The sequence below is a fragment of the Centropristis striata genome, chromosome 2, assembly GCF_030273125.1.
Source record: "Centropristis striata isolate RG_2023a ecotype Rhode Island chromosome 2, C.striata_1.0, whole genome shotgun sequence".
Lineage (NCBI taxonomy): Eukaryota > Metazoa > Chordata > Actinopteri > Perciformes > Serranidae > Centropristis > Centropristis striata.
In genome coordinates this window covers 16,048,818-16,076,497 of record NC_081518.1, presented here as the reverse complement: position 1 = coordinate 16,076,497, position 27,680 = coordinate 16,048,818, and the positions used below count along the sequence as shown (strand labels likewise).

General features: G+C 33.7%; 1 protein-coding gene across 2 annotated transcripts; it reads left to right on the top strand.

Annotated features, from left to right (window-relative positions):
• The first annotated feature begins 76 nt into the window (after positions 1–76).
• Positions 77–27,680, top strand: cars1 (cysteinyl-tRNA synthetase 1). Of its 2 annotated transcripts, none has more exons than XM_059351200.1 (22): positions 77–141; positions 7,340–7,431; positions 9,399–9,487; positions 9,584–9,680; positions 10,654–10,752; positions 12,139–12,288; positions 13,366–13,506; positions 14,211–14,299; positions 14,374–14,495; positions 16,002–16,114; positions 16,789–16,917; positions 18,080–18,209; positions 18,382–18,485; positions 18,600–18,697; positions 20,262–20,451; positions 20,556–20,624; positions 21,850–21,931; positions 22,050–22,130; positions 22,247–22,314; positions 23,976–24,035; positions 24,135–24,218; positions 25,549–27,680. In XM_059351200.1, the coding sequence occupies exons 1-22, from the start codon at positions 120–122 to the stop codon at positions 25,675–25,677; spliced, it is 2,238 nt and encodes a 745-aa protein (XP_059207183.1). In that variant the 5' UTR covers positions 77–119; the 3' UTR covers positions 25,678–27,680. The 2 variants fall into 2 exon arrangements, with proteins under 2 accessions (XP_059207183.1, XP_059207189.1); XM_059351206.1 differs by lacking the exon at positions 77–141 and adding an exon at positions 2,589–2,828.

Here is a 27,680-nt window from a genome sequence, read left to right as displayed (position 1 = left end):
CCCACCCGGCTCTCTAGCCCCAAAATATTGGTTCCTGTTCCTACCTACCGCTTACATTTAGGTTCTGCTTCCGGACACGTTATTGTTGCATCAGCATCCAACCATCCAGCACTGTAGCTATGTCGACCTCAGGAGAGCCAGGTACAGTAAATAATCTTTGTTTTTCACCTAATTTAAACCTTAATTAAAATGCGTCAATAAGCTATGACGGAGCGATTTAATACGTTTTGAGGAGCTGTCACAGCTAATGAGCTAACATTAGCCTTGTAAGCTATCTAAAGCCGCAGTCAGTGACAGCGACACACCAAACCCCCTTTAGAAAACAGGCGATTTAAACTCGTAGTTAACGGAGCGGAATGAATCGGCAGAGACACACAGGTCAACAAATAACATTCTACAGCTTTCCCGAATTTCAAAGGCGACTCGTTTTAATCCGGCACACAATTTCTGAACAGTATTTCATCCATAAAACTAAAAAAGTCAAGTGTTTTATTTGGTTTGGAATTTTGACCAGCGTTTGGTTTGGCGGGTTCTGTCAAAGAAAACTGTAAAAATCTTTGAAACTTGTTTCATGTCATATTTCTCATATATGATTATGAGAATAAACTGCGACAGGGCACAACATGCTGATAAAATAACTACACGACTGTAATCTAGTCTAAAATAAACATAAATGAATACGTTTATTCTGTTTACAATACGCAGCCTGAGCTTTTGTTGACTCACATCTGGCCACATTATATTCTACCTCATGTTCAGCTGCAGATATTGCTTTCTTTTTTGCTCCCTTGCATCATGTACTTTGATCTGCTATTTTATTAAGGTTTAAGTACCAAAAGTCCTGAAGCCCTGTTGCTGTTATAATAATGATGATCATAAAAACAAGTGTAATAAGAGTAGTAATATTGTCCTTGTCATTGTTGTCAATGCTGTTATAAAAAAAAAAAAATCCCTTTTTATTCAATCTGTCTACAGCATATAAAACATTTTAAAATCTTTTCTGAATAATAACACGATACTGACAGGAGACAAATTAGTCAAAGGCTAAATATGTTCCTGTCTGTTTTGGGTGTTTGTGTCATGTAATCTGCAGGATTTTAGTTTAGTTTGAACTTTTACACAATTAGATTTTATTTGAAATAACAAATGCTTAATGTGTTTTTTTACTTTTAGCTTTGCTCAGTTGCTACTAGAACTGCATGATTTGGAATAATATATATAATTTAAATTATTTTTGACAGATTTTTTGCTAGATTTTGCTAGCTTTTTAGCAAGACATTGCACCTCCTGTATAATAGCTATATTGTGACTTTGATAGAATATTGATTAATTGTGCCGCCCGAGTTGCATCATCTGCTGTGCTCAGTTGCATCATCCAGTTTGATCCATCAAGTTTCTGTTTGACACTTTCACTTTGATTCGCTCATGATCATATACATTTTATTTAAGGTTGAAGTACCAAAGGTCCTGAAACCCTGCTGGAATCAATTGTATTATATAATAACTATAGGAATAATAACAATGAAAACAACCTAAAACAACAACGACAACCTGTTGCCCCTGAGGCCTCCCAGACCACGTTACCTCTCTGTCCCTGGTCTGAATCTGGCCTGGGACCTTTGTTGCTTTTTCCCCATTTTTGAGGAGTTTGCTTTAAAAGCTGCTTAACAGCCACATTTATTTTGAATGTTTTGAAGCAAATTTACATTCACGATCATCCAAAGTTGTGCTGTCATCTCATTTTTTCCATCCTTCTCTTCTTCCAGCTTTCACTTTGTGGTTAACCTCCGTCTGCTGATTCGCTTTGTGTTTGTTTCATTTTCACTCTTAGTATTTCATTGTTCATGCATGCATGGAGAAAATACGTTTCAAATAACTCTTAGGGGTTTCACACAAGTCCATTTCAGTTTCACTCTCAGTCATCGGTCATTTCTTGGAATTGTGTTTTTGCACAGACAGGAAAGACTTTGTTTTTCTCCCTGTTCATGGAAGAAAGTTGTCATATAAGGGAACAGCTGCAGAACTGATTTACTGATCAAGATTGTGTGGTATTTTGGATCTTTTTTATATTAGTTTTCTTCTCATCAATATGTTGATTTCATTTGTTTATGTGTTGAGAGTCGAGTTCCCCTGCAGCGTCACTCTGTTTTATGTCTGCTTCTATGTGCTGTGCATCCAGCACCATGGCCAGAGACACTTAACTCTGACAGATCAGTCACTAACACACATCTCTAAAACGTGTTGACTGCCTGCATTGTTGCTGCTGCAACATCCAGCATCTACTGCAATAAAAAGCACAACTTCTCCTTTTACTCATAAAAAAACATCAGAAAATCTTTTAATCTCTAATGTTAAAGCATGATGAGAGAAGAAAAATCTGAAGGATTGCACTAAAGGCAAAATATGAGCCTGTCTGTTTTGTTGGGAGTTGGTTTCATCTAACCTGCAGGATTTCAGCTTAGTTTTAACTTTTTTGTTACATAATTTGGTCTCAGCTGTGAGCCTGGTGAACTCGTGGTGATGTTGTTGGTGTTTTCTCCGGCTGTTGCGGCCTCGTCGGTAATCCTTTGCGAATATATTTGCTCCTCTTGTTTCTGCAGCCTTTGAGTTTGGCTTCTTGCTACAGATAAATGAGGAGGCTGCGCTGGCAGCGGCCCTGAATGACTACCTCACCTCACGCAGCTACCTGGCCGGGTTCAGCCCCTCCCAGGCCGACCAGAAAGCCTTTAAGCTCCTCCACAGGCCCCCAGATCTGCAGCATGTCCACGCTCTGCGCTGGTACAGACACATAGCAGCCCTGCAGCAGGACCTCGACTCTGAGAGCACCAGTGAGTAGACGGCTGAAGGCATGAACAGGCTTAGACGTACTCACTGTCCCTCATGAAGCGGCCTGGATGTTCTGGCTTTCTGAGGTCCCCGAGGCAGGAAAAATTATCCGACCTGCTCCTCTGCAAACTCTGACATGCATGAATTGCATATGATCCTGTATGTGGTGCCTGCAGCTGAGTGTGCAGAGGAGGGTGACTTTATCACTGTTCAAACAAAACGCCAGCAGCTGGAACAAACTGCGCTCGTGTTAGTTTTGCCCACAAACACCCAGCCAACAAGTACCTGCTGCTTTAACGGCTGCAGACACAGAAGTGAGACATTTACAGGAAATTAGGTAGAATTTATCTCTGGCTCACTGTGCATGTGTTCAAAGATATGTGAATATATCAGGGCTGCACCGGATCACTCACAGCTGCAAAGCTTCATTCATAATGTTGACATTCTCATTTGAAATCGACATTTGAATGCTGCACTTTTTGTTTGATTTTTGCATGTTTTATTCATTCTGTTTAAACCTGATATTTCTGCAGAGTTGCAGATAAATATTAGCCTTCACTGATATTATATGGGGGTAATTTTTGTGTCTTTATTGTGCAATCAAACAGAACTTTTCCCACTGAAATTAAAAATAGATTTGAGACAAGAAATTCTCAACAATGCATTTAAAAAATTGTTAAAAATAAAAATGGTTTGCTTGCAGTTAAAACTTGGACTTGAAAGCAAATTTCTGGATTCACAAACACATTTTTTTACATTAATTTTTAATTTTCCTTGCAATTAAACATTTTTAATAAGTGTTAAACTTTCTTCCTGTTCTGTTTGAGTGCACTATACAAACACAAAATTAGTTTTATTAGTATTTTAATATCTGTAGAATTATATTCCAGTGTAGAATTGTTTCCCACTTGTGGGATTTAAGCATTTCAAATAAATTCAGAGTGCTGTAAAGTCCAAAAGTCAACATTTATTGAGAAAGGATATATTTAATCATATTCAATATCATGTTTTTATCTAATGAAATATTCTGCTTTAATCCATATTTGTCAGCATTTCAAAAAAATATTTCCTCAGTTGCTCTCCTGGTTGCTGCACACAGGAAACTGACGAGTTCTTTTAAATACAGAAAGTTGATTTTTTAAGAGACTAATTTATTTAATACGATTATATTGAAGTTTTCATTGGAAAATGTATATATAAACATAGTAACCCTTTATCGGGCGAAGAACTATATTTGGTAACTTCAGTGGATATCAAAATGGGGTCCCCATGTCTCTCTGTTTGGTGGTAGAACCACATGGATTTCTTCCAGCTAATCAGCAAAGATCAGGCTACGTCACAGACAGTGACACCATGACATCTGACCAATCAGTATGATAATAATATAATAATATTAACTTTATTGACCTTAAACCCCCATTGTAAAAATGAAAAATGTACGAAAAAAATCTGCAAGAAACAGTCGTACAAACAGTTATTCTTCAATGACTTTGCAAATTTACTAGATTAAAGTGGCAAATCTACATGAAAAAAAGTTGCAGATTTAAGAGATTTAAAGTGGCAAATCTGTGCGAAAAAAGTCACAGATTTAAGAGAAAAAAGTGGGGAAAAAACAACTTTATCTCCCAGATTCACCACTTTAAATCTAATAAATCTGCGCATTTTTTTCTCGTAGATTTGCCACTTTAACCTCGTAAACTTTTTTTACACATTCTGGCTGTATGTAATATCCTCCAATATTCTCTAGGGTTGAAATCTGGAATTTGCAAGTATTTCAATATGTGCCCTATTAAGGGTTAAACACAATATGGCAATACAAAAGTTTCTAGCATGAAGGCAGGAAAGTTCTCACAGCCAAGAGAGGTGGAGAAAAAATCATTACAGCATAGTATCGCAACATTTGCGTGGCAATATTATATCAATTCATGGCCGCCAAGTATCGATATTTAGCGTTCTGACGGCTGTCAGTATTTTCGCCATTTTTGTTTTCTTGCGGAGGTCGTAGTGGGCTCACTTTTAAGAATATACTGGAGATACTGGTATCGCTTGAAACTAGAAGATGTGAGGACCTCTACAAGGATTTCTGATGATACTTTTAAATATCTGGAAAAAAAACTGAACACCAAAGTCATCAGCAGTCAGCATCCAGTCAGCTCCAATCAGCCTCCACTCAGTCCTCTTTGGCCCAATCGGGTAAAGGTGTGGCATATTCAAAATCAGGCCCAATGTGCGTCAGGATATCATGTCAGGAAGTTGTCGAAATAAGGCTTGTTTTTTTTTTATGTTTGATTCAGAAACATTTTTAGCAGTGAAGCTGGTTGCAAATGGTTCAGGAAGCTTTGTTGTTACTTCACTAGTATAAAGTAAAAAGTATCTCAAAATCACGGCCAGTTTTGTCTGATCATCCGTTTGGTTTCTGCTGCTGTGAACACTCAAATGAACTCTGGACCAAAGAACTGAGGGGAAACACAAATTTTCAAGAAAGTTTCAAATTAATGAGAGAGAGAAAAATCACAAATTTGTGAGAAAAAAAAAATCACAAATTACGAGAAAAACACAAATTTACAAGAAATTTTCAGATTAATGAGCAGGAGAAAAAATCACAAATTTATGAGAAAAAAAATCACACATTTACAAGAGAAAAGTAACAAGAAAAAAAATCTCACTGATTTACTACAAAAAATTACAAATTTATGAGAGAAAAAAATCACAAATTAAGAGGAAAAAAACACAAATTTATGAGAAACAAGTTACACATTTGTGAGAAAAAAGTAAAAAATTCATGTGGGAAAAAATCACAAGTTTATGAGAAAAAAATCACAAATTTGGGTGGAAAAAAATCACTTTATGAGAAAAAAGTTCCAAATTCATGTGAAAAAAACGTACAAATTTACAAGCAAAAAAACTCACAAATTTATATTTTAAAAACAAAACACAAAAACAAAACAAAAAAGATTCACAAACTTACACGGGAAAGCAGAAACATTTTTAGCAGTGAAGCTTGTTGTTTGTGAAAGTTTGATAAACTTTGTCGTCCATACATGTTTGATCAGTTGAGTTCAGTTTGACTGAATACTTTGTTGGTCAGTCTGTGGGTTTGACTCTCATTGTGGAGAAATAAAATGACTGAAGTGAGATGAATACACTGAGAATGTATCTCTTATTGGACAAAACAATTATTGATTGAATTTAATTTAGTGACAAAAAATGCAGTTAAACGGTTAAATCGCAATATATTGTATCGCAATACTCACCATATCGCAAAATGCTTAAAATCACAATAATATACTATCGGGATAAAATCATATTGTGGGCCGATACGCTGATTCAACAACAAACTCACAGGGGAATCCTGCACAAGGCTGTGATTCACAGATTTACAGTGTTGTCCAGTGTTTTCTTCAACAATAATTATCTTTGTTCAAACTGACATTCAGCACAGCCCTCAAAGTTTTTCTATGTTAATATGTGCCTGCTGGGTGTTTGGGGCTGGTATGTGCTGCTTGGATTGCAAACTGAGTTTTCAGTAACTGAACGTGTTGATCTGCATTCCTTTCACAATAAGATGATGTGTTGCATCTGACTGCAGAACAAAACTAATGAGCAGATTCTTTTGTCTGAGATCAGATCATTTTTTCACAGTTTGAGCCGAGTGTTGTTGCTTGTAGCGAATGGTTTACAGTTATCATTATCTCAAATTTTAATGATTAGAGCTGAAGATTTTTCTCCTCTTCAGTGACCATCTGACACGTTTTAATCAACAGCTTTGTGATGAAAAACAAATTTAATCCAATTTAAACAATTAATTACAAGAGTAGAGAACATCTTTAATGCTTCACTTCTGCAGAATGTTTTTCATTCAGACAGCTTGAGATGCAGGTATAAATAAGTAATAACAGTAATGCATCTTTAATAAACAAGGTGAGCTTAAATTGATTTATTTTATATTTTATATTTATATTTATTTTCTTAAGAATTCAGTTTAAGGAGAATAATAACGTCTGGGTGAATTCTGGTGGGTTAGTTTTTAGTTACGAATGCAAGTGTAAAAAGTCCGAACATTTACGAGAAAAAAACTTCACAGATTAACAAGATCAAAGTTACAAATTATGAGAAAAAAATCACAAATTTACGAGAAAAAGGTTAAGAGTTAATGAGAGAAAAAAATCACAAATTAATGAGAGAGAAAAAAATCACAAATTCACGAGAAAAAAATCACAAATTTACGAGAAAATAGTAACACATTAATGAGAGAAAAAAATCAAATATTTACGAGAAAATAGTAACAAATTAATGAGAGAAAAAAATCACAAATTAGGAGAAAAAAACAAATTTGCAGGGAAAAAGACAAATTTACAAGAAAAAAAATCACAAATTTACGAGAAAAAAACAGCACAAATTTAAAATCACAGTTACAGTCCTGCACACAGTGGCTTTACATTTTTATGTGAAGCATGAAGATAAACTAAAAATGTTCAACATTCCTAATGATTGTTTTCTTTCTTGACGTCAGTGAAAGGGAAGCGGGTCCAGCCGGCCTGGTCTCCACCAGCAGGAACAGAAGTTCCACAGCTCCGACTCTACAACAGTCTGACCAGAACCAAGGTGAATAGATTAATAGTTTAACAGAGGTGCAGCTCAAAGAAGCACCTTTAATCCTAAATAAGAATGCTTGTGTGAAGGTTATCAGTTTACTCTTCTGTTAGAGATCAGACTGATCATCAGGTCATAAAGAGCAGAAGACTGACTGGCGGCTTCTACAGGAAACGTATCAACTCAATACAGATACTCAGGAAAATATTCGATACTCGATACCATTTTCGATACCACCAGGATGAAAACGAAGACCCCAAAATTTAACAGAAGTATTTTTAACAACAAGAAAAATGCAACATGTAAAAATTAACAGAACCACAGGTTAAATATTTATAATAAAAAACAGTTGTGCAAAAAGAAACTGCAACTAATGATAACAAGCTTCAGGTCTGAGGTAGTGCAAAAAATAAATAAATACAATAAACAATTACAATTACAACAATATTTTGTATGCTGTGCACAATATTAGGCAAGCTTGATAAGTCGACTTTATTCTTATTAGTGAGAAATAACTGAAGGACAGACACACCTTCTTCATCAAATCCAATCACTGTGAGCCAAAGTAACAAACTGAAAGATGATTGTTTGGTTTCTTGGTTTGACACGCGACAAACTTACATTTCACTTGTCGAGGGTCAGAACTGGCACCCCCTGAATTTAAAAAAGGACAATCTTAAGACTGTTAAACCGTCACAGGCTGCAAATCATCAAAACAATCTGATCTGAGTGAAACTTAACGCTGTATTACAGTTTTACATGCATACAGAAAACTTTGTTAGCTCATTCTGCCAGGAAAATGCAAAAATAAGATGAAACTTAAAAACTTACTGATGAAACAAAAAAAGGTCCTGTAAGTGATTATGGTGAGACAAGTATAAAGTAGTGAAGTGACAACGAAGCTTCATGAAACATTTGCTTTATTTTCTCTCATTTCTAGAGCCTTTTGTAAGCCAAGAGCGCCATCTAGTGGGGTAAAAAATAAAGCAAATGTTTAACGAAGCTTCGTTGTTACTTTTCTAGTATAAAGTAAAAAGTATCTCAAAATCATGGCCAGTTTTGTCTGATCATCCGTTTGGTTTCTGCTGCTGTGAACGCTCAAACGAACTCTGGACAAAAGAACTGAACTTTGCACAACTTTGGGGGAAAAAACACAAATTTACAAAAACGTTTCAAATTAATGAGAGAGAGAAAAAACACAAATTTATGAGAGAAAAAAAAAAATCACAAATTTGGCGGGAAAACACAAATTTACAAGAAATTTTCAGATTAATGAGGGAGAAAAATCACAAATTTATGAGAAAAATAATCACAAATTTACGAGAGGAAAGTAGCAAGAAAATAAACTCACTGATTTACTACAAAAAATTACAAATTTACTACAAAAAAATACAAATTTATGAGAAAAAAAGTTACAAATTTATGAGAAAAAAGTTACAAAATCGTGAGAAAAAAGTTACAAATTCATGAGAGAAAAAGTTAAAAAATCATGTGGAAAAAAATCACTTTATGAGGAAAAAAAAGTTCCAAATTCATGGGAAAAAAACTTTACAAGCAAAAAACTCACAAATTTATATTTTTTAATAAAACCCACAAATGAACAGGGAAAAGATTCACAAATTTACAAGGGAAAAACTAAAAAAAAGTGTCGGCTCTTTCTCTCACAAAAGAAGGACATTTGGTTACATAAAGCACAGATAAAGACACTGCAGTCGTTAGACACTCAACATGAAAAGAAACTTTCTAAAAAGATACAGCTCCTTATTCTCATTATTGTGACACAGTAAGTTCTTATTAAGCTTCTCATTATACTGACTTGGGGCTGATAGGGCAGCCGTAGTCGTTGTTGTTTTCTTTTGTTTTGTTGTCTGATCGAGGCCTTACGGCGGAAATGAGACTCCGCAGAGATCAGATAGAATCATTATTAGGGTTTTGTTGCTTGATTTATTCTCATCATCGTCATGGTCTTCATGTTTCAGGAGCCGTTTGTTCCTCAGAAAGGGAATACAGTGACGTGGTACTGCTGCGGACCGACAGTCTACGATGCCTCACACATGGGACACGCCAGGTAAACAAGTCAACACGTCAGGTTCACCCTAAACTCTTTGGTCTGAATGTTTGTTCTGGTGTCACAGATTTAATTTCCTAACCTCTCTCTGAACAGATCCTACATATCTTTTGATATTCTGCGAAGGATACTTAAGGACTACTTCAAGTACGACGTCCTCTACTGCATGAACATCACAGACATCGACGACAAAGTGAGTTTCATTTATTAGAAATGTTTTTTAATCAAATAAACTTGAAAGGCCTTAATTTACAGTTTTCTCTCGTTATCATTTGTTTCCTTACCTGTTAGTTTCTGATATAAAGACTTTCTTCTGTTCTGACATGAAATAAAAATTGTTTATAAAAAGTTTTTATACTGATTATACAGTATTTATTAAATTATTAAATTTACGAGAAAAGTTACAAAGTTACAAGAAAAAAACATCACAAATAATAATTAAATATAAATTTTTTTTTAGGGAAAAAATCACAAATTTGGGGGGGAAAGACAAATTTTCAAGAAAAAAATAACAAATAATGATTAAATATTTTTTGGCTGATTATACAGTATTTATTACATTTTTAAATGGTTGAGAAAAAAATGACAAATTTACAAGATAAAAATCACAAATAATAATATATTTTGTGTTGATTATACAGTATTTATTAAATTATGAAATTTAGGGAAAAATCACAAATTTGGGGGAAAAAAGACATTTACAACAAAAAAATAACAAATAATGATTAAATATTTTGGGCTGATTATACCATATTTATTACATTTTTAAATGTATGAGAAAAAAATCACAAATTTACAAGAAAAAAATCACAAATATTAATAACATATTTTGTACTGATTATACAGAATTTATTAAATTATTAGATTAAGGGGGAAAAACACAAATTTACAAGAAAAGTAGAGCCAAACAAAAGGCGGAAATATGAGGGCAGCAGAACTAAAACAAAAGTATCATATCCTCAATTTTATCCTCATATCTTGATCCGAAAAGCATTTATCTATTCAGACGGATCTGAATAAAACAAGACATCTGAGATGTTGTGGTTTTGAGTTGTTTGTCTATGCACAAACATCAGCAGAGAAACATCTCAATGATTTCAACATTTATATTAAAAAGTAATTGTTTAGTGTGTGTAGTTATGGTGTTGGTGTTTTCTGTCCCTCAGATCATTAAAAGGGCTCGGCAGAACCACCTCCTGGAGCAGTACAAGGAGAAGCAGCCAGCAGCCGCTCAGATCCTGCAGGACGTCCTGAGCGCCAGAGGGGTGAGGACAAACCCTCAGCTAACCTTTAAAACAATAATAATAATAATAATAATAATAATAATACTCATGCTTCTGCTGCATGGATCGCCTCTTTTCTGTGCAGCCAAACAGCTTACAGAGGAGTGAATAAAACAAATCTTTGCTTCAGGACAAACTTATGGATCAAATCCTTTCACACAAGATTACTAGTAATAATATTATTATTTATAACTATTATTTATCTCAACTATATCCATGGTTTGTTGCACTTAAACTTGAAAATGACAAAAACTGCATCAGTCCAATATTTATTGTTTAACTTATAAATTATCGTAATAAAAAAATGTAATCGAGCTTCACCTTTGTTTTGTCTTCATGTAGCCGTCAAATAGTGTAACCACAAAAAATGATAAATAATAAATACTTCATCCACCTACATTTTATTTAAGTGGACTTATTCATATAATTACTTCATTTTAAAAAACATAAAATACATTTTTTTTAGTATTTCTACATTTACACATTTCGTCAATATTGAGCAGAACATATTCTAAATACAACCATTTTTTTCAAAAGTTTTGACAAATTATGTAAAAATTTGTTGTAATGTAAACGTGGATTGTATTTTTCTCATTTTAGTTTTACATTTATTTCCCTGTATATAATCAGATTTTTATGGGGAAAAAATTACTGGTTACACCAACTGACACTGTGCTAGATCACGTTATTGACCCATATGTCTTATAATCTTTATAGGGCCAGGACTCGATTAAAAAATGTTATCTAATTAATTAGAGGCTTTGTAATTAATTAATCACATTTTAATCGCATATAAATATTTGACCTGAGAACAGTGAGAAGTAATTTTTTTAGTATACCATTGAATAATGACTGAATACATAAGCTTAAGCAAAAATATTGTTTATTTTTGTTCAAGTCCAACAGAGCAGTGCAATTTTTGCCATTAAGTGTAGCAATAGCATATTTAGAAATATAGTACATTTCATAAATTCAGGTAGCCTATAGGTAGGTAGACCTTCTGTAAACTAGAATACTTTGTTTTTTAAGTAAAACACCGTTGGTTTTTAGTAACACTAAACGCTAGTTGGTGCTCCAGTATAATCGGTCCGCCTGAAACTCATCCAGTGAGAAACGTTCCGCGGTGCAAAAATAAGTGCGTACATTTTTTCAACACGTTCATTTTTGTGTAATTAATGAATCTTAATTAACGCGTTAAAGTCCCGGACCTAATTCTTTATTCTGTTTTCTGTATCTATGTGTCTGCATCTTGAGCTGCTGTGACGACTAAATTCCCCCACTGCGGTATAAATAAAGTCTGATCTTATCTTAACTTAAAATCATAACACTGATGAATACTTGTGTGTGTGTGTGTGTGTGTTTTTCCAGCCCTTCCAGGCCCACCTGGCAGCGACGACAGACCCTGATAAGAAGCAGATGTTGGAGCGGCTGGACGCTGCCGTCACCGCCGCTCTGCAGCCCCTGCAGGCAGCGATGGAGGGCAAAGCAGCAGCAGACGTGGTTCAGCCTCTGGCAGAGGTGAGCCGGAGCTCACAACACGCTCACTACAGTCACTTTACTGTCAATCCACACATGGACAGTGACAGAATAATACATGAAAATCTGTTTGTGGCTCTTTTTTTTAAAACTTGGGTTAAAGGAATAGTGACATTTTCAGAAATATAAATTGAATGATTGATATCAATCTCAGTTTTGTACACTCAATATGAAACTATCACCAGCTGGCTAATTTAGCTCAGCACAATCTCTGGAAACTGCATCTTACTAGTTTAATCTGTACAACAACTAGGGTTGTCACGATACTAAAATTTTCAACTCGATACTCGATACCATTTTCGATACCACAAGGATAAAAACAAAGACCCCAAAATTGAACAGAAATATTTTTATTAACAAGAAAAATGCAACATGTAAAAATGAACAGAACCACAGGTTAAATATTTATAATAAAAAACAGTTGTGAAAAAAGAAACTGCAACTACGATAACAAGCTTCAGGTCTGAGGTAGTGCAAAAAATAAATAAATACAATAAACAATAACAATTAGAACAATATTTCGAGGTTGTATGCTGTGCACAATATTAGGAAAGCTTGATTAAAAAAATAACAATAACTTAACTTAAGTGTTCATTCCTTGGCTAGGTATCGATACTTTTGAAAATGAGTATTGTATCTGGATACAGTGTTTTAGTGTCGATACTTTTTTGAGTATCGATACTTTTGACAACCCTAACAACAACAACAACAACAAAACAACTGAACTGTTCCTTTAGGAGACGGTTGCTTGTACGTGTCTTAAAATATATAAAGAAAAAGTTGTTTATTAAGTGAATGAATTTCTCTTGAATATTGTTGACAGAATATTAAACTTACTCTATTTAATTCATGCTGTGTACAACACCAAGGAGCTCTTTGCAGTAAGTAAGCATTTTACTGAGAAGAGAAAGTATTTGATTCATCTCCAGTTTATTTGGAATTAACAGAAGTGCTAAGTAGCTAGAGTGAACAGTGTTAGAGCAGCAGGACTGCTTCTTTAATTTAGTGCCATTTGTGCTGGAATATCCTACTTATTATTGGGTTTAATGTTCCTCCCAGGTGCTGCTGGAGAGCTCGAAGGACCTGCTGGCTGAGTGGTTGGATCATCAGTTTGGGAGTAAAGTCACAGAGAATTCCATCTTCTCCATTCTCCCCAACTACTGGGAGGGAGAGTACCACAAAGACATGGAGGCTCTCAACGTGAGTTACACCAAGCACAGTGTCTATAAGGTCCTGGTCAGGCACAAAAATCAAAATAAACAACAATAAAAATAATTATAATAATCCGTAACAGTTTATCCTAACTAGGGTCATGGGGGGGATATAATAATAATGATAATAATAATAATAATAATAATAACAACAATAATAAAAGTATTGTTGATAATAATTAAATAATAATTTTAAAAAATGTTTTTGTTATTATTAACAATAATTATATTTTTGTTGTTGGTAATAGTAATAATGTTTTTTATATTATAATTATTAATTATATTATTATTAACAATTATATTACTATTAATTATTAATAGTATTAGTAATTAATAATACTATCAATGTTAAGTCATATTGTTTTATTATTATTGTTTTATAGTTGTTATATAAATAAATAAAAGACATAGCAATAAAATATTAATTAAAAAACAAGTATAATTAGTAAAATTAAATAAGTAAATTAAGGATAATAAGATAAAAACACAATTTACAGTTAAAAAAAAAAGGATAAAAGAGAAGATACCACACAGCAACAAAATAAATAACTTGAGTAGTCTGATATTCACACCTTAAATATTTGTGCTTACAGTTTTATATCCAAAAAACCCTTAAGAATTTCCAAAAAAGTGACAGTTAAAATTCTGTTCCTCTGAAGGGAAATCTTAATAAATCCTGTTTGTGACCTCCAGGTTCTTCCTCCAGACGTTCTGACTCGAGTCAGCGAGTACGTGCCTGAGATTGTGGACTTTGTGAAGAAGGTTGTCTCAAATGGTTATGGGTGAGGAACAGTTCACATCACACCCACACTGTCAGTTATCCACAGTACAGATTTACTGATATGTCTTTCTGCAGCTATGAATCCAACGGTTCTGTTTACTTCGACACCTCCAAGTTTGATGCCAGTCCACAGCACTCGTACGCCAAACTGGTGCCGGAGGCAGTCGGAGATCAGAAAGCTCTACAGGAGGGAGAAGGTACGTTTTACACATTTCAGCTGCCAGAACAGTTTCACCTGGTACGTGATTATAGCAGGTCAGATACTGCAGGATGTCCTGAGGGCCAGAGAGGTGAGGACAAACTCTCAGCTAACCTCTCACACAATAATAATAATAATAATAATAATAACAATAATAATACTCTTGCTTTTTCTGCATGTATCAACTGTTTTCTCTGTAGCCAAACAGCTTACAGAGGGGTGAATAAAACAAATACTTTACTTTAGGACAAACTTAAAGATCAAATCATTTCACAGTACTTCACACAAGATTATTATTATTAATATTATTATTTTTTACTAATATTTATCTGAACTTTATACATCTTCTTTATCTTTATTTTGTTGAATTAAAACTTGAAACTCACACAAACGTCATCAGTCCCATATTTCTTTTTTTTTTCAACAATATTTTTATTGAGTTTTGATTTACAAAATTGACACATAGGTCACAAGAAAAATACAAAACAAGCCAACACACACGAACATGGCGGCCAAAGGTAGCTTAATTTAAGAACAATAGTCCTTGAGGATCCATTCAGAAAATAGTACACGAGTATAGAGCAAATGAAAAGAAGTATAGCTATGCAGAGGGTAAAATTATTCTGCTCCAGGTTCGTTTATTAAATGAGCCAAATTATTGTTCTTAATATAATGTATAAAACGTCCCCTACTCTTTGAAACACCTCTTGTTTATTCTTAAGCGTGTATGTAATTCTTTCCAGGGGCAAACATAAAGATAATTCCTTAAACTACTGTGATATGCTGGTTTATCAATGTTTTTCCATGTTAAAGCAATCACTTGTTTTGCCTGTAACAAACACAAATTAAGAAAAACTTGTTCATGGTAATTTATGTTTTGCCCCTCTGGGTATAGACCAAGTAAAAAAAGTCCGGGTTCCATATTTCACGTAAATTATTGTAATAAAAGATGTAATTGGGCTTCACCTTTGTTCGGTCTTCATGTTGACGTGTGCAATTTTGACGTGTTGAGGGTGACAATTTTGTTTTTGTTCTAGTGCACAAAGTATAAATTGTCACCCAGTCTTCTGTTACATCTTCTTCGCCAACTTAACTCCAACTTATTACCACAAGTTTAACAGGAGGGAGAAGGTATTGTTTTTACACATTTCAGCTGCCAGAACAGTTTCACTTTGTACGTGATTATAGCAGGTCAAGTCAAAGTTTATTCATAGAGCACATTTAAAAACAACCTCAGTTGACCAAAGTGCTGTACAGTCATTAAAATACACTAAAAAGTATACACAAATATAGTAATAAATAAAAAAACAATGAAAACAATAAAATAATACTTTAATAAATAAAAAAGTTTCTGTTTGTAGAAAAACTAAATCCATGTTTTTTTATTTGTTTATTCTACTAGGAGTCACCAAAGTCAGAAATATTCAAATCCTTCACTTTACCTTGAAAGCTGAAGGTGATTTTCTCTTTGTAACTGTTTTCTGTATCTTTTTTGTCCCTGCAGGCGACCTGAGCATCTCTGCTGACAGATTAAGTGAGAAAAAGTCTCCCAATGACTTCGCCTTGTGGAAAGCCTCCAAACCTGGAGAGCCTTCGTGGGACTCTCCGTGGGGGAAGGTGAGCGTTCATTCTGAAAGTGAGAGTTTGGATTTAATATAACAAGGTTCTTCTCCACATTCCCCACACGCCTCCAGTTTAGAAAAGCAGTGAAATGCACTTATTTTTGCTTACTTATTTATAAGTAAGTAAGTACTTACCTATTTACTTATTTACTTACTTACTTACTTCCTTATTTACTTATTTACTTACTTACTTACTTGCTTATTTTCTTCCTTCCTTCCTTCCTTACTTACTTACTTATTTTCTTCCTTCCTTCCTTCCTTACTTACTTACTTACTTACTTATTTTCTTACTTACCTATTTACTTGTTTACTTATTTACTTACTTACTTACTTTCTTACTTACTTACTTACTTACTTACTTACTTGATTAACTGTGATGTATTTGCAGCCGTGTGCAGTCAAAGAGAATGTTACATTGTTGTGTTTCCTCGCAGGCTTTCTTTGAGAATGATCACTGGGTGTGATATGGTTTTTTTGCACTTTTTAGCAATTTATTTCATAATTATGGACATAGGTCAAGACATATTATTAAAATGTGGGATGTAAGGATTGTATTGGTGGATAGCATATTAAAATGCTCCAAAAAATGGCACTACAGCGTGTGAGAAATGAGAAAATGAGTAACTTTTTTACTTTTTTGTTTTTTTGAATATTTTCTTGTTGAAACAGGGACGACCAGGCTGGCACATTGAGTGTTCGGCCATGGCTGGATCTATCCTGGGAGAGTCCATGGACATCCACGGCGGAGGCTTCGATCTCCGGTTCCCTCATCACGACAACGAGTTGGCTCAGTCTGAGGTACAACAGCAGGGAAAGATTTGCTCCTGTTTGTCTCTAAAGAACCTTTAACTTTAACTTGGAAACATGGCTGCAGTGAGTCACACAAACTGCAATTAAAGTAGCAAACTCAAATTTAAAAATAGAATTAAAGGGCCACTGATGCACCGTGAGTATGAGCTGTACGCAGGCAGAAGAAGTCTATTGTCCAATTAAGATTTCTCAGTTTCATTTATCCAAAAACAAGCAAGCAAAGAACAAAGAAGTCACGGCTCCCTCTGTGTCTCAAAGCCAAACTATTAAAAATAAAATACTAAAAGCTAATCAAACAAACAATATCACTCATTATTAATAACTTTATTCTAACTACAAACAAATTGCTCCTACTGTAGATATTTAAAGATGAACTTAGTTCTTTTATATTTTACTTATTTACATACTTACTTACTTACTTACTTATTTACTTAATTACTTACTTACTTACTTGCATACTTATTTATTTACTTACTCACTTACATAGTTACTTACTTATTTATTTATTTATTTACTTACGTACTAACTTACTTATTTACTTTCTTTATTATTTACGTACTTACTTATTTACGTATGTACTTACTTATTTCCTTACTTACATATTTCCGTACTTACTTACTTATTTACTTACGTACTTATTTACTTACTTACTTATTTACGTACTTACTTACTTACTTATTTACTTACTTACTTATTTATTTACTTAGTTACTTACTTACTTACTTACGTATTTACTTACTTATTTAAGTATTTACTTACTTACTTATTTCCGCACTTACTCACTTCTTTACTTACTTATTTACTTACCTATTTACGTACCTATTTATTTACTTACTTACTTACTTATTTACTTACTTACTTATTTACGTACGTACTTACTTACTTACTTAATTACTTTCTTATTTACTTACTTACGTACTTATTTACTTACTTACTTATTTACTTACTCACTTATTTACGTACTTTCTTACTTACTTATTTACGTACTTACTTACTTACTTATTTACATACTTACTTACATATTTACGCACTTACTTATTTACTTACTTATTTATTAATTTGTTTACACACTTACTTACTTGATTAACTGTGATGTATTTGAAGCCGTGTGCTGTCAAAGAGAATGCTACATAGTTGTTTTTCCTCGCAGGCTTTCTTTGAGAACGATCACTGGGTGCGATACTTCCTGCACACTGGACACCTGACGATCGCCGGCTGCAAGATGTCCAAATCTCTGAAGAACTTCATCACCATTAAAGACGCCTTAGCAAAGAACACAGGTGACTCATTTATCTGCTGCAGCTGCATGTTTTTAATGCTCTAGACACTTGTTTTTATAATGAAAATGTTTTTTTTTTACTGTCTAAACTGAAGCTCATTCTGTTTAATGTAGCAGAAGGAATCTGTAATTCCTCTGTAGTATTGAACCCTTGTCTGTTGGTTCTCCTGCAGCTCGTCAGCTCCGTCTGGCCTTCCTAATGCATTCCTGGAAAGACACCCTGGACTACTCCTCCAACACCATGGAGTCGGCCGTCCAGTACGAGAAGTTCATGAACGTAAGTTGACAATATTATTAACGGGCCTTTTAGTTTACAAATGTTATAAAACCAGAGAATGTGTGGTTTTTTTGTTATCAATCTGCTGCTTTGTGTCCTTTTTTCATGTGACAGGAGTTCTTCCTGAATGTGAAAGACATAATGCGCGCTCCTACTGACATCACCGGGCGATACGAGAAGTGGGAGGCAGCAGAGGTGGAGCTCAACAACAGGTGAGAGGCAGCAGCGATGGGTTACTCTCAGGGATATCAGATAAACCTGTTTGTAAGGTTTAACCTCTTGAAAGCTTCCAAAACGGGAAGAAAAAGAGCCTGAGACATGTGAAGGTCTTTACCATCTGAACCCAAAGGAGTTTTTCCTTTGTTTGGTCTCATTTTACTCACTGTGCCCTCGTTTTTCACTGCATATATAACATATAAAAAATCTAAAGAGGTCCTGCACCTCTATAGAATCAGTACAATGATGTCTAGAAGTAGGGAGAACTCAAACATTTCTTTTTTGCAGAATAACACGGTTAGAATGGCACAAATCATTAATTAAAACAAAAAGTTCAAGTTGAATTTCTTGAATAATTAATTTCACAAAAACTGGAAAAAATGGAATCAAATCAAATCAAAATGACTTTATTTATCCCCTAGGGTAGAATCTCTGTTAGAATGAGACAGCCTGATGGCTGTAGGAGAGAAGGATCTTTTGTATCTCTCCGTCCTGCAACAGAGAGAGAGGAGCCGTCCACTGCTGTTTTTTTGGTCCATAAAGGTTTTGTGTAGCAGATGATCTGGGTATTTCAGGATGGCCTGGAACATGTTGACAGGTCATCTCTCCACCACCTCCTCCAGTGTGTCCAACCTGGCTCCAACCACAGAACCAGCTCTTTAGACCAGTCTGTCCAACCGCCTTCATCTCTGTGTGTGATGCTGCCTCCCCAGCAGACTGCAGCATAAAACAACACACTACCACCACAGACTGATAAAACATCTGCAGCATCGCACTACACATGTCCACAGATCTGAGCTTCAAGAAGAAAAAGAGGGTCTGTGTTTAGGGACCAGTCCAACTTATTATCCAGGTATACTTAGAACTTGGCACCACCTCCATGTCCACCCCACAGGTATTCACTGGCTGAAGGGGGGCTTGAACCTGCAGAAATCTCTGATCATTTCCTTAGTTTATCATATCCCTATATTCAGATTCCATTCTCAACATGGAACATTTTTCCAAGTGGCTACAAATGTCACTGATACTGGGAAAAAAACGTTTGCTCCACAAACCATACGTATTAAAATATTTAAATTTTTACAAACTTTACCATCAATCTCTCCTGTCCTCTCCTCTCTGCTCTGTGCAAGCAGCCTGCAGTTCAGTCCAAGTTTAACAGACTTTTTGTCGGTCTCAGTTGAGTCGTTCATGTCTTCAGTGTTGCCGAGGAGCAAAAACTGTTTATTTTTTAATTTTATTAAATTACAAATGAAGAGATTTGGGTGAAATCTCACTATTTTACCCTTCAGTTTGGTTATTTTTCCTGATGGAAGTGTAAATTACACATAATTCCTTCAAAGACCATCAGAAATATAAAAATATGCGGAATATTTCTGTTTTTACAGTTTATAGCTGTGATAAATTGTGATTTTTTTTTAATAAAAAAAAAATATTTTAAGAAAATATGCCCTTCAAACCTGAAGGCCTGTGTTCTGAGGTTGAAAAAAGACCAACCTGACGACTGCATTCAAACCAGTAAAAACAACTAACAGCTGAATGTTTTTTTGTGTCGTCCAGTTTCTACGACAGGAAGTCGGCCGTCCACGAGGCTCTTTGTGACAACGTGGACACTCGCACCGCCATGGAGGAGATGAGAGTGCTGGTCGGTCAGAGCAACAGCTACATCGCCGGCAGGAAGAGCGCCAAGCTGAGACCGAACCGCATGCTGGTGGAGAGCGTCGCCACGTACCTCACCGCCACACTGAAGGTGAGCTGCTGTCTCTGTCATTCAGTTGCTCTCAGGTCTCTGTGTCGGAGGGAAAGCAAAGCTGCTGCTGTTGAATCCACTGAAATGAAGCTTTTGTTCTTCAGATATTTGGAGCCATTGAAGGATCGGAGCCCATCGGGTTCCCAGTGGGAGGACAAAACCAGAACGTGGATGTAAGTAAAAAAAACTAAACTTTTTTTATATTTTCTTCTCTTTTTTGGGGGGGGCAATGTAATTATTGTTTCATGATTGTATACTGCTTATTAATGTTTGTGTAAGAAATCTATCGTAATCCCACTTTACCTCGTGTCAAAAACATATTTTATATATAAACACATTATATTATAGATATTATTACTTAAAAATTAAATAATTTCTTCAACTTTCAATTATTAGTCAATTATTTGGCTACAAAACCCTGATATTTATTTACTTACGTACTTACTTATTTACTTACTTATTTACTTACATATTTAATCACTAACTCACTTATTTATTTTTTTTAATTATTTACTTACTTGTTTACTTACTTATTTACTTAATTATCTATTTACTTATTCATTTACTTCCTTTTTTACTTATCTATTTACTTAGTTACTTACTTTATTTCTTTTTTCTTTTTTTTTTAAATGTAATTATTTTTTCATGATGATATACTGCTTATTAATGTGTAAGAAATCTATCTTAAACCCACCTTACCTTGTGTCAAAAACATATTTTATATATAAACGCATTATATTATATATATACTTCATCAATCCCTCTTGTGAAAATTAAATAATTTAACACTCAACTTAATTCATTCAACTTAACAATTTTTTGGCTACAAAGACCCTGATAACCTGCAAAAAAAGTCTGAAATAAATAAATGTCAAATTATAAGATACAATTCCACTGAAATGAACTAAAGTAGTCCTTTTGAAGCAGTATTTCTTTTTTATAAAAAATAATTATATTTAAACGTATTTATTTATTTAGTTACTTACTTATTTATATACTTATTTATTTTCCTTACTTACTTTCTTATTTATTTACTTAGTTGCTTGTTTATTTAGTTATTTATTGATTGATTTACTCACTTACTTACTTATTTATTAATTTATGTACTTATTTACTTACTTACTTACTCACTCACTTACTCATTTATTAATTTATGTACTTATTTACTTACTTACTTACTCACTCAATTACTCACTTACTTACTTACTTACTTATTATTTGAAATTAACTTCAGTAGCATTGCATAAATACATTGCATAAATACTAATACATAAATACTAATATAAAAGTTCAGACACCAACACCGGACACCAAAATAGTGAATGCACAGATTTACATTTCGAGCTGCAGGTATTTACAGAAACATGCAGTAAATCTTGTCTGTGCTGTGTTTGTCAGCTGGAGAGCACAGTGATGCCGTACCTCTCGGTGCTGTCAGACTTCAGAGAAAACGTCCGCAAAATCGCCCGAGAACAAAAAGGTTAGAAGTGTCTGAATGACCCTGTTCTCCTTTTCTCCAAGCTGGAAACATTTCTCAAGATATCTTTACACTTTTTTTTCCTTCAGGTTCTAATTCATTTTTTCTTTCTTTTATTTAGTGACGGAGCTGCTGAAACTTTGTGATGTTGTCCGTGACGACACGTTGCCGGAGCTGGGAGTCCGACTGGAAGATCACGAAGGTAACAAAATGGATTTTAGCTTTTCGTTTCCATGATTTTTGTTTTTTTAGTAATTGTTGTAAAGAAGTTCAGGTTAACGGTGTTAAAGTGGTGATGAAACAGAGTCTGTGTTCCAGGTTTACCCACGGTGGTGAAACTGGTGGACAAGGAGACATTACTGAAGGAGCGAGAGGAGAAGAAGCAGGTGAGGAAGGAGAAGAAATACCGACAATAATCACATAATCATTACAAAGATGACATACAAAAAGTAAATCCTTCATAAGTCCTACTGTGGGGAAATTTGCAGCAAAGGGAAAAATAAAATATATCATGAATGTCATCAGTAAGAAATAAAGAAGAAAATAAAACTCAAGATATAACAAATTATAAATGGCATCAGTAAAAGAAGCAAAAGCAATATATAATATATTATAAAATAATTTATTAGTTAAAAAAAAACAGCAAAATAAAATTGTCAATAACAAAAGGCAACATTTAAAACATAATAAATCTCATCAAAATTTGATAAAATATATAATAAATCCCATAAGTAAAAGACAGAGAAGAAAAGAAAACTCAGATAATATATGATGTATAACAAAATAATTATCACTTAAAAAAGTTAAACAACAACAAATTAAATAGTTGACAATAACAAAAAGCAACATGTAAAACAATAAATCTCATTAATAAAAAGAAAATAGAATAAAAAAATAAAAAAATAAAAAATAGAATAAAAGATATAATCAACATATAAATGTCATCAAAAAAATGGAGAAAATGCAATATATATTATGGAGTAAAATAATTTATCAGTAAAAAAAATAGTCAACAATAAGAAATATAGATATAAAGCATAATAAATCTCATCAATAATATATATATATATATATATATATATATATATATATATAGATAGATAGATAGATAGATAGATAGATAGATAGATAGATAGATAGATATAATTTATACTATAAGTAAGAATAATAAAAAGGCAAACGGCAAAATAATGTACACAGAAAAAAACATGAGATAATACATAAGTGAACTGTAAAAAAAGTAGAAAGAAAATTAAAATAAAATGAAAAGACTGAATTATTATTATTTATTTAACATAAAATAATGTAATCCTTTATAAGTCCTACTGTGGGGAAATTTGCAGCAAAGAGGATAAGAAGAACTGGTAAAACAATAACGATGAAAAGGTAAATTATAATATTTAATAATAAATGCCATCATTTAAAGGAAGAAGAAAGGCAATATATATAATAAACTTATTTATCAGTTAAAAAGGTAAATATATAAAACATAATAAATCTCATTAATTAAAAAAAAAGAAGAAAATGCAATATATATTTTATTTAAAAAATCATTGATCAGTTAAAAAAAAGGTTAAAACAGCAAAATAAGATAGTCGTCAATAACAAAAAAGCAAGATATAGATCATAATAAATTATCAATAAAAAAGAAAATGCAACTTATAAAAAAAATAAAACGACAAAAAAAGCGCACAGAAAAAAGAAAAAGATATTAAATAAGTGAACTGTAAAAAAGGAGAAAGTGAGTAAACTGTAAAGAAAATTAAAATGTAATTAAAAAAGACTGAAGGTTTGATTTCACATAATTGCAAAAAGGAAATAATTGATATTGCTGTCAGAAATAATAAAATCACAGGGAGTTTCCTGTTTAGTTCAGTTTGTTTACTGTTAAACTGGAAACATTTCCTCACATTTGAGTGGTGAGAGTCAAAAAACGTCTCAAACAAACAGTTAAAACCAGAAAAACACAAAATGTCCAACAGATTCACTAACTGACAGTCAACGACAACAAACAATCTGTAATCATTATTAATGTTTTATTTCACAGATGGAAGAAGAGAAGAAACGGAAAAAGGAAGAAGCTGCGAGGAAGAAACAAGAACAAGAGGTCCGTCAGATGTTTCATTATAATTATATAACATAAAGAAGTTTAGTTTGTCTGAAGGTGAAGCTGTTCATTTATTTACTTGTGTTTTTATTGTCTCAGATGGCGAAGCTGGCGAAGATGAAGGTCCCTCCATGTGAAATGTTTCGCACAGAAACCGACAAGTATTCTAAATTCGACGAAACGGTAAATCCCTCCTGCACTTTTTTTTGAAAAATTAAAATAAATAATTATGTTTCTTTTTCCAGGTGAAATAATCTTATAGTTTGATTCAGGAGGATTTACACATTCACACCTGTATCACACAGATTTATGTAGATTATAAATAATATATCTATATTTTTAGCCTATGCTGTGATATATATCTCAATATTTTCTCTAAAATAACAACTATTTGATTAAACCTCTTGATGCATATGGTCATACTAATACAATTATTCTAGTAAACAAATCTGAATTTGGAGGAAACGCCTCGTATTTTACATTTTAGGTAATTATTCACAAATTATTATAAATGATTCACACAGACATAATTTATTTTTCTTTTTTTACTGATTTATTGAATAAATGTGAAATTGCCTGTCATATTAACCTGAGGGTCACTTTTATTTTGAAGTTGGTTCTTTCACAATTTTTGATTTTTAATTCATTTTTAATCAATGGGACAGATATAAGAAAGTGCAGCCTTCATATATAATTTATATTGTTTCTATTTATATATATACTCACTAGCTGCAATTATTTTGTGGTAAATGTTGTAGAGACGAGCAGAACAATATAAATATTTATATTTTTAGGCTATGCCGTGATATAAATCTTAATATTTTAATATTTTCTCTAAATTTACAACTATTTGGTTAAATCTCTTGATGCATGTGGTCATACTACCAATACAATTGTTCTAGTTAACTTTTCTGAATTTAAAAGAAACGGCTCATATTTGACATTTTAGGTAATTATTCACAAATAATTATATGCATTCACAGTCACAGTTTGCAGACAGTAGATTTAATTTTCATTTAATTTATTTATTTATTTATTTATTTATTTATTTATTCATAACAGACTGATTTATTGAATCCAGGTGACATTTCCTGTCACTAAGGGTGACTTTTATTTTGAAGTCGGTTCTTTCACGATTTTACCGTAATGCTTGTAATATTCATGTTTGACCGTCTTTTTAAAGTGGTTTAACTGCAGTTTTCTGCACTGGGTGGTGTTTTGAATGTTGGAACAGATTAATAGAAGTGCTGCCTTCCTATTTTTATTTAATATATATTTATACCTTATAAGATACTAATTATTTTGGGGTATATCGTGTAGAGACTAGCAGTCTGATCAACAGCTTCCCTCTTGAAACTAAACCAACTCCAGATGCTGGACACGCTCTGGGATATTTAAAATGATACCGGTGTTATCATAAACAATATGACAAGATACTCCTCTAGTGTCCTCTTCTTCTTCTTCTTCATCTTAGTTTCTTTCAGAATAAAACTAAGACTTGTCTCTCCAACAGGGTTTCCCCACTCATGACGCTGAAGGGAAGGAGCTGAGCAAAGGACAAGCCAAGAAGCTGCGCAAGCTGTACGAGACGCAGGAGAAACTGCACAATGAGTATCTGCAGATGAACCAGAACGGCAACTGATTGTGTTTTACAAACTGTCCGCGCCCTCCAAGCTTCAGAAAACATGCAGAATAAATGTTCAGGCCAGAGACGCTGGCTCATCGTTTGTCTCCTCTTTATCTGTTTCGGATCAGAAAACAACAACAAAAACTGCAAGGGATTGTTTTTCTCTGCTCAGTGAATTTCAAAATGACGGTTAAAATTGACACTTTACGATAATAAAAGTCCATGCAAACTGTTTGATAATGAGGAGAGAACAAGGCAATAACTCAGTAATGTGACTAATGTGCGCATGTTTCATACATTAGTGATGCTTCTGACTGAACAACTGCAACACTGACAGACAGTTAAAGGGTTAAAGACACGAAGGAAATACAGATACACAGATCAGAATCTTCTTGTCATAAAGTCTCTGAACTCTACAGGACAGATGAACGTCATTCTTCCAAGAAATATTCCCTCATTCAACGCTTAGGTGTCCAAAAAATCTCTTACAGGTGTTCAGTTTGATTTAAAATCTGGAGACTGAACCCTCCAACAATGATTCAAATCATTTATTGAGCCCTGTATGACATTGTTACACTAATTTAATCAGGTTTTTCCTTTACATTTCTCACCTGTCTGTATCTGTAACAAAGGATTGTGTTTATTATTGATTGGGCTGCCCATTATTTCCTTGATTCATTGTTTTGTCTATAAAATATAAGATCTTATAATTTCCCTCAACTCAAAGAAATGTCTTAAAATTGCTCCTTTTTATTCAACCAACTGTCCAAAGCCCCAAAGTTACTCAGTTTGATGAACAAAAGCATCAAATTCTCACAAATATTTGGCACTTTTGCTTCAGAAACTGACTCATCGATTGTCATTATAGTTGCAGATCAGTCAGTTAATTGCTGCAGCTCTAAGAGGAACCTTTAAATAAAACTCATTACTGGACCAAAACTGTTTTTACTGCCGTAGTTTCACAGCTTGCGCTTCTTTCTAGGAACATATCTCTTTATACAACCGATTAAATTAGCAACTGTATGAAAAATATCATGAACTTCACCTTGAGTTGAGAGACTCCTGCACAATTTCAATCAGTTTCTGCTGAAATAAGTAGAAAAATAACTGGAAATGGTATTTAAACAAACATTTGTTTGAGATATTTGATGCACAGAACAGGAGTCTGAAGCGTGCATGCTGTCTCCTGCAGAGAGGAGGATTTATTCTGTTGTCACTGTGCGTCGATTCACAACTTGATGATTTAACTCAACAGATACTGAAACATTTGCCTTTTTCTGCTCCACTTATATTTTCCAGCTGCTGTATGAAGGGTTTTCTGTACCTGGAATATTTTTTAGGTAATTCAATCCTCCTTCAAAGTGTTTTTGGGTTGTTCCAAGTTTCAGTTGCACGTTCTGTAAGTTTTTGGATTTGCAGTCTTAGAAAATACTGCTATCTATTGGTAGTTTTTGACCCTTAATTTAAAGGAAAATACCAAAATCAACTCTGTGTTTGTCTTGGTACCCACTGAAGATGTAAATCTTTAAAAACGGCTCATCAATATCTAGTTAAAGTTGTTTTAAGGTTCAGTAATTTCCTAAAAAAGCTGGTCACTGTTTTTAAGAAACAGGAGGAAATTGTGCAGTTGTTGGGGACTATTTTCAGCAGCGGAATAATCCTCATAATTCATAATGGTGCTTGTGTGCTACAGAGGAATAACATATATCCAACAGTTATTGTTTGTAAAATCATGTTTTTGTTGGTTTTTGGTCTTTTTCATGATATTTGACAGCCAGAAGAAAAATATAAAATATCACCAGGCTCAGCTGTTTTCTCATCATTCTGAGAAAATCCAACTGTTGGTGTGTTTTCTCTCGTGGCTGCAGTGAAACCACATAAAGAGGAGCTTTTTATTATTCAACCGTCCACTAGGGTCGTGTATTTTTGTACTGTTTATGTATTATGTGAAGGCATAGCTGCAGTGATGCTGTCAGATGGGAAGATGCTCAAATAAAAAAGGCAGTAAGTGCGACTGA

Coding starts and splice junctions, on each gene's coding strand:
- cars1 (XM_059351200.1), top strand. CDS start 120: ATGTCGACCTCAGGAGAGCCAG. Junction 9,488..9,583: donor TCACACATGGGACACGCCAG/GTAAACAAGTCA, acceptor CTCTCTGAACAG/ATCCTACATATCTTTTGATA. Junction 18,210..18,381: donor CGCCTTAGCAAAGAACACAG/GTGACTCATTTA, acceptor GTTCTCCTGCAG/CTCGTCAGCTCCGTCTGGCC.